At 41.2% G+C, this 12,198-nt stretch overlaps 1 protein-coding gene across 2 annotated transcripts in view; it reads right to left on the bottom strand.

The window, feature by feature from the left end:
- The window catches only part of LNPEP (leucyl/cystinyl aminopeptidase), a 102,204-nt gene that overhangs the window by 49,556 nt on the left and 40,450 nt on the right, over positions 1–12,198 (bottom strand). For both annotated transcript variants that reach the window (XM_010831959.1, XM_010831960.1), the window contains exons 2-4: positions 10,446–11,286; positions 5,568–5,706; positions 3,941–4,072 (exon numbers count right to left, since the gene is read on the bottom strand). In XM_010831959.1, coding sequence (XP_010830261.1) covers positions 3,941–4,072; positions 5,568–5,706; positions 10,446–11,286 — 1,112 coding nt within the window. The remainder of the gene's footprint in view (positions 1–3,940; positions 4,073–5,567; positions 5,707–10,445; positions 11,287–12,198) is intronic.

Raw genomic sequence — 12,198 nt, 5'->3', positions numbered from 1 at the left:
CGCGACTAGGTGACTTCACTTTCACTTTTCACTTTCATGTATTGGAGAAGGAAATGGCAATCCACTCCAGTGTTCTTGCCTGGAGAATCCCAGGGACGGGAGAGCCTGGTGGGCTGCCCTCTATGGGGTCGCACGGAGTCGGACATGACTGAAGCGACTTAGCAGCAGCAGCAGCATTCTGACCAGTGTGACATGGTACCTCATTGTGGTGTTGATTTGCATTTCTCTGACCATGAGTGATGTTGAGCATTTTTTCATGTGTTTGTTAGCCATCTGTATGTCTTCTTTGGAGAAATGTCTGTCATCTGTTTTTGATGGCAGTCATTCTTGCAGGTGTGAGGTGGTAATTCACTGAGGTTTTGATTTGCATTTTCCTTCCTATTAGTGATGCTGAGCACCTTTTCATACATCTGTTGGTCATCTGTATATCTTCTTTGGAAAACTCTGCTCATTTTCTAACCAGATTATTTGTATTTTTTCCACTGAGTTCTATGAGTTCTTTATATATTTTGAATATTAATCCCCACCTGATATCTTGAAAGTGTTGAAAGTGAAAGTTGCTCAGTCGTGTCCGACTCTTTTCGACCCCACAGACTATATAGTCCATGGAATTCTCCAGGCCAGAATACTGAAGTGGGTAGCTGTTCCCTTCTTCAGGGGATCTTCCCAACCCAGAAGTAGAACCCAGGTCTCCTGCATTGCAGGCGGATTCTTTACCACCTGAGCCACCAGGGAAGCCCAAGAATACTGGAGTGGGTAGCCTATCCCTTCTCTAGGGGATCTTCTCCACCCAGGAATAGAACTGGGGTCTCCTGCGTTGCACAGATTCTTTACCAGCTGAGCTACCAGGGAAACCCTATCAGATAAATGCTATCTGATATTTTCCTCCAATTCACGGGTTGCCTTTTTATTTTGCTGACTGTTTCTTTTGTAGTGAAGAAGCTTTTCAGTTTAAGATATTCCCACTTGTTGATTTTGGCTTTTGTTGAATGTGCTCTGGTGTCATATACAAAAAAATTATTGCCAAGACCCATGTCATGGAGCTTTTTCTCTATGTTTTCTTCTAGGACTTTTACACTTTCAGACCTACATTTAAGTCTTTAATTCATTTCCAGTTAATTTTTGTGAGTGGTGAGAGACAAGGATCCACTTTCATTTTTCTGGATGTGATGATCCATTTTTCCAAGCACTATTTATTGAGGAGACTACCATTTACCCAGTGAGTACTTTTGACTCTCTTGTCTAATATTAGTTGACCATATTTGCAGGAGTTTACTTTTGGCTTCTTGATTCTGTTCCATTGGTCTGTGTGTCTAATTTTATGCCAGTATCATACTCTTTTGAATACCATGCATAAGATTTTGGTTACTTTATTTTTGTAACCATTTTGAAATCAGAAAGTGTGATACCTTCAACTTTGTTCTTTTTTCTCAAAATTCCTCTAGCTATTTGAGGTCTCTGTGGTTCCATAAAATTTTAGGATTTCTCCCCATTTCTGTGAAAAATTACATTGGAATTCTATTGCATTGAATCTATAGATTAAAAAAAAAATCATTTAGTAGAATTCACAGAGAAACTGATTCAATCCTGGACTTTTCTTTGTTAGGATGTTTCTGATTGTTAATTGAATCTGTCTTTATATTATTAATCTGTATTTTTTTTTAATGTCTTCATGATTTAGTCTTGGCAGACTGTATATTCCTAGGAATGTGTCCATTTTTCCTAGATTATCCAATTTCTTAGCCTATAATTATTCATGGTAGGTTCTTATGATCCATTGTATTTCTGTATCAAGTGGAATGTCTCCTTTTCATTTCTGATTTTGAGGCTTGTTTTTACTAGTTAGTTGAGCTAAAAGTTTGTCAATTTCATTTATCTTTCTAAAATCCAACTCTCAGTTTTACCTTTTCTCCTCTTCTTCAGGTATCTATTTATCTGCTCTGATCTTTGTTTATTTCCTTCCTTCTGCTAACTTTGGGCTTAGATTGTTATTCTTTTTTCTAGTTTCTTAAGGTGCAAAGTTAGGTTGTTTGAGATTTTTCTTTTTTACTTGGTGTAGGCATTTATCAATCTAAATTTCCCTTTTAGAACTGCTTTCGATACATGCCATATAATAAATATACCACTACATTACACTATTAGAGCATTCTGAGTTTTACTATGTAATTACCTTTCCCAGTGTGTTCTACATTTTCATGTTTTCATGTTACTAAGTAGTGTCCATTCAATTCAGCTGCAAGCACTCCTTCCAGCAGTTCTTGTAAGGCAGGTCTAGTGGTAAGGGGCTCTCGCTGCCTTTTTTCCATATGGAAAAGTCTTTCTCACTTCATCATTTCTGAAGTGTAACTTTGCTGGACAGAGTATTTTTGGTTGGCAGTTTCTTTTTTCCCTTCCTTTCCTTTTTCAGAGGTTTTTGGTATGCTATAAGCTTCATTGACTTAGATATCCAAATTTCTCCCCAGATGTGGTAAATTTTCAGCAATTATTTTTTTTATGTAACTTTCTGCCCACTGCTTGTTATGTTCTCCTTCTGAAACTCCAATAATTCACAAATTGTTCTTCTGATGGTGTCCCACAGATCATGCAGGCTTTCTTCACTCTTTTTCCTTTGTTCTGACCAGATAATATAAAACTCCCTGTCTTCTAACTCACAAATTCTTTTTCTTGCTTGATCCATTCTGCTGTTGATGCTCTCTCTGTATTGCAATTTTCATTTCATTCATTGTATTTTTCAGACTGAGAATTTTTTTTTTTAATGATTTCAATGTCTTTGTTAAACTTCTCATTTTGTTCATGTATTATTTCTTGATTTAATCGAATTGCCTTTTTCTATTTTCCAGTAGTTCAGTTTCCTTGGAACAGCTAATCTGAAGTCTTTATTGAGTAAATGGCAGATTTCCACGTCTTTGGTATTGGTTACTGGAAGATGACTGTGACCCTTTGGTGGTACTGTGTTTCCTTAAATCGTTGCATTAGTGTTTTCACATCTGAAACAGCAGTCACCTTCTCTGGTCTTTACTGATTGTTCTCTCCAATGCGTCTAAACTTGTATGCTTTGCTCCAAAAGCGTACTAGAACTTTTCTGCTAGAAATGTGGACTTCCACAAAGTCTCTATTATCCAAGCATAATTGTCTAAGACTGTTTTACAGAGCTCCCAGACCATAGCCAAAGGGACTACAGTAATTGCGTGGGCCACAGCGGGGTCCACAGCCAGGACTGAGGTCTGTATGCTGAGACCTGATGCACGAGAGGGCAAGGCTCCTCCCAGGTTCTTAGGAATATAGTGCTGGACCCCACATCTTCCACAAGGGCATTTCTGTCCATAGATAGATGCCAAATTGTTGTTCCTGGGGCGGGAGAGCAGACAGGGATGAATGAGGGACATTTTATCAAGCCATTATGTGTGTGCATGTCACTCAAATGTGTCCGATTCTTTGCGATCCCATAGACTGTAATGCGCCAGGCTCTTCTGCCCATGGAATCCTCCAGGCAAGAATACTGGAGTGGGTAGCCATTCCCTTCTCCAGGAGATCCTCCCAACCCAGGGATCAAACCCAGGTCTTCCACACTGCAGGCAATTCTTTACCACCTGAGCCACCAGGGAAGTCCCTATCCAGCCACAATGCTGCCACTTATTTCAAATCTAAACAGTCACACAAAACTGTACAGCTCAGTTCTAGAGGCTTTATCGCCTTTACATACTGCCTTACTGAGATTCTCTTAACAAAGTAAGATTCAAAGGAACTAGAAAATCACTGACTTTTCCAGGTATCCAAATAGTAAATAACCACTAAGTAAAATAACAGTTCTGGCATAAAACGTCAGAGTGGTGAATCAAAAGCTTGTGTTTCTTCACACAGCAGTTGCCAGATATCATGAAAGGATTCCTCTCCACCTCTTATAAACAGGTTTCTGAGACAACTGCCGTGACGTACGTACCAGGGTTCCGTTTACATCCTGACTCAGATTCTTCATCTCGCCCACGATGAAAGCAACCAGGTAGGTGCTCATCTTCACGCTCTCAAAAAACTCATCCTGAACAAGTCCGTCTTCCAGCACAACTGATGACTTCTACAAGCAAAGCAGAAAACGACAGTTCTGTAACTGTGGGGATACATGACGGTGACATATAAACTGGGCAACTGAAAATTCAAATAGGAAATACGTAGTGAAGATGCTGGCCTATTTTAATCTCTCAGCACAAGTTTCTAAACAGTACGGATCTCAGCCTCAGCCTGCTCTACCTTCCTTCATCTTGAGAACATACTGCATACAGTAAAATCCTTAAAAAGCTCTTAGTTTCAAACCATGGCTTTAAATAAATGTAAGTTAGAGACAGTGACAGTGGCTCTGTGTCTCCCCTTTAAAACACCACCAAAGACAAAAAGCCTTGCTCATGATCTGAGAATACTCATTCTACTGCTACAAAAATCATACATTCACATGAGGAGGAGCTACAGCTGGTTAATCCCTCCAAACGAAAGGCTACGGGATCAAAGATGAGAAGTCACTACAGAAGTCTGCAGTAGACACAAGATGAGGGAACATGTGCAACCTTGCAGGATTTGCCACCCACGAATTTAAAATGTTTTAGGTTCCTAGGCAAGTAAGCACTCCATCTCTCTTAAAGAAAGATTAAGGTGAAGAGTTAAGGTGAGGAGTAGAGCTGCTGAAGTGACGTCCTTGTTGAAGGACAGACCATGTCCTCTTCTGGACTCAAGGGCTGACTCTACAATCAGTTAGATGTTGCTGCTCCTCCCCACCCCCCGTCCCCAGCCACAGGGGTTCTGAGAAGCTTCTATCCAGCTGCATACAGCTCTCAAGTGGCCCAAGTGTTAGCTGCTCAGTCAAGTCCGACTCTTTGCGACCCCATGGACGGTAGCCCATCAGACTCCTCTGTCTGTGGGATTTTTCCAGGCAAGAATACTGCAGTGGGTTGCCATTCCCTTCTCCAGGGGATCCTCCTGACCCAGGGATTGAACCCAGGTCTCCAGCATTGAAGGCAGATTCTTTATCATATGAGCCACCAGCTAACAAAAGGACCCTCTGAGTTCTGTTCAGTGTAAAAACAATTCTGCCTGGTTTCATTCCCACCACCTCCCATGTGGAGCTCACAGCCAAGAAAGACATCCATGTTCTTATTGTTAAACCTCCATGTCACAATATCAACTTTTTCAATAACCAGTAAAACATCAAGGTCAATCGTGATTCAACACTTATCAAATTTCACAGTTTAGAATAGCAAATTCACCATGTCTTCAAAAATATCATTGTCTCTTTAGTAGTAGTTCATAGTATTAATATTTACAGAACTTCAGTACATAGCACACACTTCACATTTCCTGCCTATGCGTTCCACATCCAGTCTTTCTCCTCCCGCAAGTGCTTCTCAGGCTGACTTCACAACTGATTCCAGTACATATTTTACTTTTATTAAAGCATTTTAAGAAAGAATGGGAAAGTATACGATTTTAATCATTCTCAGTGGTATGGCAAAGAAGAATCCAAGTATTCATAACAAAGAGACCCATTCAAAAAATTTTACATTCAAGGAACAGAACAGTACCTTAGGCATATTTGATAAAGCAGTGTATTGCTCATCTCTTTTGATCCTGATGACAAATGTGGCTTTAAATGCTGGTTCATCAAAACAAGGAAAAGCAGATCTTGCTGCCAAGGGTTCAAACTGAGTTGCTGCAAAGTACCTAAAACGAATGCAAATCCATCCAACAGTTATTGAGCACCTACTATTCAAAGCACCCTGCCAAGTTCTAGGGATACTAAGATAAATATCATACAAGTCCAGGCATTAAAGGATTTGCAATCAACTGGGAGAGGCAGAGGTTATACAATAGACGGAAAGTTCTCAGGCTGTAAATCATGTCCTAATGGTAAGAACAAAGCAGTGGGAACAAAGGGTAGGGATTCTGCCCAGTGGTAGAGACACTGTAAGAGAACTGCCGACAAAATATGAAGAGGGCCTTTAAAAATGAGGAATATTTGCAAAGGGAGAGAGGGAGAAAGGTATAGTCTAGAAAGAGCAGAAAGCACAAGCAAGGACAGAACAGTGCGTGTTCAGGGACTGGGGGTGGATGTCAACGTGGCTGGAGATGAAGCCACAGAGGTAGGTGACAGCTGGCCACTGAGGTCTTAAAAAGGTTTCTGAGCAAAGAATAGCATGCAAGATGTTCATCCACTGCCCTTATTCATCTGTACAGACTATGACTGGGTAACACTAAACCTCAAACTCACAATCTGCACTAGAACAAAGACGCAAAAACCCAGGCATCCGACAGTATGCTGGGGTTCTTTACTCTCTTCAGAAGGGAATCAAAATTTTTCCTCCCCCTCCTACAACACAGCTACAACACTTGAGAATTTAACTGTAAGTCCTCAATTAAAGGTTGGTGGAAAAGCATAAATAGACGAGAAATGTAGATTTTTAATTCAGCAGAAGAATAAAGTAGATCTGCATTTGGGAATTCATCCAAACATGGCCATAGAGCTATCGGCACAAATGCGGTGCTGGTGTGCACAAATCAATATAATCAATATAGTCAATATGGTACTTAGACAACCACCACTTTGGAGATGATGGCCTTGCTTCCTCAGGGCTTAGTTTCTACTGATAATTTTTAAAAGGCAAGAGGAAAAGAGTGTAAGATTTAAAGGCAGAAGACCCAAACTCTGCAACTTACCAGCCATGTGACTTAAGCATATCGGTGACCTACATCCCGTATCCTTATTTGTGAAACTAGGATTGATGTAGGATCCCTAACCAAACATTTAGGGGTGTTGATTCTATTTCAAAATTCTATTTTGATACTTAACGACAACCATATTTATGCCACAAAGTCCTACACAGGTGTCTATTATAAATACTAGACAGTCATAACTCTTCCTTCATGCCCAAATAACTACTTCTTAGAGCAAACTGCAAGAATGATAGCAATCAGCACACATGGAACAACTGAAACATGTTTCTGACGTTCTATCTCCTCACTCAACTCCCAAATTCTTACCCAGTTAACAGAAGATTTTGGAAGAGGGCCGCAAGGGACTGGGAGTTGGAGAGGGGGGGCGGGGATAAAGTCTACTTGGACCATCATTTTGGATAAAAAACTGGATTATAATGTTCTGAGACCAAAAAGATCTTAAAAGAGATGTTAAAAGAGATGCAATAACAACTCTCTTACACTGAAGTCCCTTTAAGAAGGCTAATTGATGATACTTACAACCTAAGCTAATTACAACCTAATCATGTATGGATGTGAGAGTTGGACTGTGAAGAAAGCTGAGCGCTGAAGAACTGATGCTTTTGAACTGTGGTGTTGGAGAAGACTCTTGAGAGTCCCTTGGACTGCAAGGAGATCCAACCAGTCCATTCTGAAGGAGATCAGCCCTGGGATTTCTTTGGAAGGAATGATGCTAAAGCTGAAACTCCAGTACTTTGGCCACCTCATGCGAAGAGTTGACTCATTGGAAAAGACTCTGATGCTGGGAGGGATTGGGGGCAAGAAAAGAAGGGGACGACAGAGGATGAGATGGCTGGATGGCATCACCGACTCGATGGACGTGAGTTTGAGTGAACTCCGGGAGTTGGTGATGGACAGGGAGGCCTGGCGTGCTGCAATTCATGGGGTTGCAAAGAGTCGGACACAACTGAGCAACTGAACTGAACTAAACAAACTAAGCTGAATACCGCAAAGTTTACTCTCTCATTAGTGACTGCATTTGCCTTCAGAAATACTAGCTGCAGTTTGAGCACCACCTCCAGCAGCACTGAAGACACTTATGAATTAGCTGAGGGTCAGGTAAAAGAATTCGAAGCACTGGTGATAACAATGGGTAAAGAGGTGTGAATGGGTGAAGGAGGCAGTGTACCCCAGTGGTTAAGAATATGTGGTCTTTATAGTGAAAATGACTGGATTCGAATTCCCCTCTGCTACTTGCTAGTCAAAAGATGCTGAATGAGTTCTTTCGTGTGCCTCTGCTTCCTCATCTGAAAAGTGAATAAAATATAATTTCTACCTCTTCCTGAGTTTGACAGGATAAAAAACTAAACACACAGCATGCTTGCACCAGCTTCTAGCACTTCAGTTCTCAAGTAAATACGGGCTGCCGTTAACACTGGAATCCAGGAAAGTGCACATGAAGTTCATGAAGACAGGTGAGGGCTGTGAGAAAAAGAAAAAATACCAAAACTCCCAGATCTAGGAAGAAATTGAACTAAGTCATCTTGAAAATGGGGAACTGCTGGAGGATCATAAACCAAAGACCAACGTGGTCAGGTCTGTGCTTCTACAGCTAGTCTGGCAGCCTATGGGAAAGAGAAGGGGAGAGCTGTGGCTGGATTAGAGGTCAGAGATCTAGTTAAGAAGATGCTTCGAGAGTTCAAGAAAACGACACTGAGAGAGGAAGGACAAAGAAATAAAACACATCCCCACCCTAAATTTCTTTACTAGTTTGTTTAGTATCAGTTTGTTATCTAGAACCTTAAGTCTATGGTCAACAGCTCCGCCTCATAGATGACACAGGTTAAAGTTCCTCTACCACAAACAGTGTCAGTACATTTGACACTTACACACACTTTGATTTTCCAATCGATAAGGAATACATTCCTTAGTTACTTTGTTTTGAATTCTAGTTTTCAGATCCCTTGAAAGGTATAAATAATCTTTTAAACTTTTATCTTGTATCAAGATATACAATTAGGTGGGGCACTCATTTTATGGAACCAGGTAAGTAAATAAATTTATATATGTTTTCTGGAACAGCAGAGTTTGAAAAAATACTCTATTTCTTAATTGTAAGAATCTGTCTTCCATTTCTCTAGCATTTTTCACCACTCAATCCAGCCCATAGCAAGAGTCAACAAGTGACATATTCAAGAGCACCACTCTTCCCATTACATACAGGCGGGCCCAAGAGAGCCCAAGGGCAATAATCTGAATGGAAGAGGTGACTAGGGGATTTATTCAAAGACTTGCCACATACTAAGAACACTGTTTCTATATATATCCTATAATTCCTAGAAGATGATGGAGATTATAGAAGGAGAAGTAAAGCCAAGAAGCCCCAAGCTACCACTGCAACTTAAATTTGCTTTTTATGTCAGATCTCACGGTGAGAGCCAGTAGGCCATTTATTTTTAAAACATTACATTAAGGGGAAAGAGAAAAATTACTTATCTGAATAGGAGTAAAGACTTTGCTCATCTTTTTCTCTATTTAAGAAGGATCAAAACACTTTAGATTTAAAATATTCATCTATTGTTCTCAACATATCAACATGCATTAGCCAAATGGCCAGCATCAGTAATTCACTGGTTTGCAAAGGAATATGAGAGAATGCTCCAAGGCATTAGGCAGATCTGACAAGGAATTTGGACATGTAAGAGAACTGACATTACTGCTACTGAAGAATGACCTGTATGCACCTGTGCTCTGCATCCTTCCAGAAATTCAAGCTGTATCTGTCTATGAACACTAAGGTTAAACAACAGAAAGTTGTTGTTGTTCAGTCTCCCAGTCGTGTCTGACTCTTTGTGACCCCATGGACTGCAGCACGCCAAAGAACAAAATATGTGGTCTAAATGGGAAGTTTAGGAATTTTGTTTTAAGTCCCTTTTTTAAAATTAAAATTATAAAATTTCTTTCTTAAAATTTCCATCAGAAATCCAAAATAGAGTGGCACTAAAAGAAATAAACCAGCAAAAATTAAAGATGCTAAAAGTGAGATATATACATAGATATATATATATATCTATATCTAAGTTTACAGCACTTCTTCATGCTTCCTTTCTCTATCTCGGTAAGCACCTCCTAAAAGTTTCCACATAATAGCAAAATAAGTCTTAAGGGATAATCAATATTTTCCACTCTGCTTCACATAGAGACCTTGTAAGGGGACAGAAACTAGATTCATAAGATATGAAAAGCTCAAGATAATGTAAGTTCTTGTAACTGAGAATGTAAGTGATACAATCTTTAGCCATTTCCTTCCGTCAGCAAGCCCCTACCTCCACCACGACACATGACATTGTCATGATATATGCTCAGGGTTTTGACTGAAAGAGCAGTAGTAGTGATAGGTGCTCGGTCGTGTCTGACTCTTTGTGGCCCCATGGACTGTAACCCACCAGGCTCCTCTGTCCATGGGATTCTCCAGGCAAGAATACTGGAGTGGGTTGCCATTCCCTTCTCCAGAGGATCTTCCAGACCCAGGGATCAAACCCGGGTCTCCTGCATTGCAGGCAGACTCTTTACCGTCTGAGCTACAGTATACTCTTTCAAATCACCATTCTATTATTTTGCACCTAATCTCTTAAAAATAATAATAATAATAATAATTGCAGTCAATGTCGCTGATGTGGGCAAAGAGATCCATATTGCAGAAGTCATCAGAGAGCAAAGAAGCAGAATCACTGAAGAGGGCTACATACTTTTTCTCATTACTTTCGTCTCTGTAGGAGATGCCATAAAAGCCATAGTAAGAACTAGATATGTTTGCCGAATACTCGATCTTCAAGGTATAATTGTGCCCTTCAAGCAGGGTCTCGGGGGCAACAATGGCGATTTGTTCATGCATTGGGTACTCCAGGACGTCAACTTCTTTTTCCTGGCTTGAAACTGCGGTCATAAAAGTCACTCTGGAAATGTTGTGGCCTGTGCTGTGAAGAATGATGTTCCACGTGGCCTGAAGGGCCTGAAGCGAAATCGTCACAGAACCCCTGAACGTCATCGAGGTGAGGTTTGGGTGGAGGGTCAGGTCATAGCGCACTGGCGTAACGGCAGTGGGCAGCCTGATTTGGGCCCACGGAAACAACTTTCCATTTGTTGCGATGGGCTGAATCGGTTCCACGGGTCGGTTTTTTTTATGGCAGCCTTCTTTGGTAAAGGTACACCTGGGCAGGAAGTAAATCGCCAGGATTATAGCAACAGCAAGTAGGATGATGAAAACACAGACCCCTATGGTCCTGGCAGAGGGCGCTGGGCAAGTCCCGTCCGAGTTCTGCCGGTAGCCGGCCACGCTGTTTCGGAGGCCCGAGCTCCTGTTCATGAAGGACATGCCCAGAAGCTTTGCAGACGACTCGTAGTCCTCTTCATCCTCATCCAGCTCATGCTCGCCGAGGCCCCGCACCAGCAGTCGTGAGCCCCGGGGCTCGTACTCCACCTCGTCAGGCTCCAGAGGATGTAAACAGGGCTCTTTGGCTAAATCCACCACATCTGGTTCTTCCTCAAACATGCTGTTTTCAATCATATTCCTGGGGAGCTGAAGCCGATCTAAAAAAAAAAAAACACCAAAGCATAAGGACCAGGCACAGAGTTAGGGGAGATAGGGCATAATAAAAGGTCTACTAGCAAGACCACATTTAATCTAAGGATTTTTTTTTTTAATCTCTGAGACTTATTTCTATTTCAGAGCTACTGAATTAGATGACACTTGTAATATTCTGGTATTATTCATTAAAAACTCAATTATAGGTAACAACATATCACAGTAATGAAATAAGAAAGCTAAATACACAGGCTAGTATCAAAAAAAAAAGGCAGCTGAGATTAAATACTTATTTCTTGAATACACTCCTACCCAACAACCTGGGCCCTTGTCCTGAGGGAACAGGGAAGCCTGGTGTGCTGCAGTCCATGGGGTTGCAAAGAGTCAGACACGAGTTGGCGACTGAATGACAACAAGTCTGAGCAGCACCGGTCCAAGCCTTCTTCACGGTGAGATCCCGGCAGCACTGGACACGGCATCCCGGCGTGTGCTCTGGCCACCCCAGACTGCTCACTAATCTGAACCAAGCCAGGAGGCTCTTCTATTTCATCCTCCATGTCTGTTTTCCTCGCTGGTCCCTTTGCCTGCAGTGTCATCATTTCCCCCACCCTAGTCCACCGAGTGAACACCTGTTATTCCACAACTCATCTTAACTTGCTACTGTGTAAATTAAGAAAAAGTTATTTTCTTGTTTTTCCCTTTCTCTTTATTACCTTTCAAAAATACATTTTCTTTTCATCTTGCTCCTTTCACTTTTGGGGGGGCATAGAGACCCCCATGAGGTTGCCTTTTCCTATCTCCTCTCCATCCCCTAATTTGTAAAACCTATGCTACTTTTAGTCAAGGCTATGGTTTTTCCAGTGGTCATGTATGGATGTGAGAGTTGGACTATAAAGAAAGCTGAGCACTGAAGAATT

Source organism: Bison bison, unplaced genomic scaffold (assembly GCF_000754665.1).
Source record: "Bison bison bison isolate TAMUID 2011002044 unplaced genomic scaffold, Bison_UMD1.0 scf7180017864533, whole genome shotgun sequence".
NCBI classification, from domain to species: Eukaryota; Metazoa; Chordata; class Mammalia; order Artiodactyla; family Bovidae; genus Bison; species Bison bison.
Note: the sequence above shows the minus strand (reverse complement) of the source record. Positions and strands in the feature narration are given on the sequence as shown.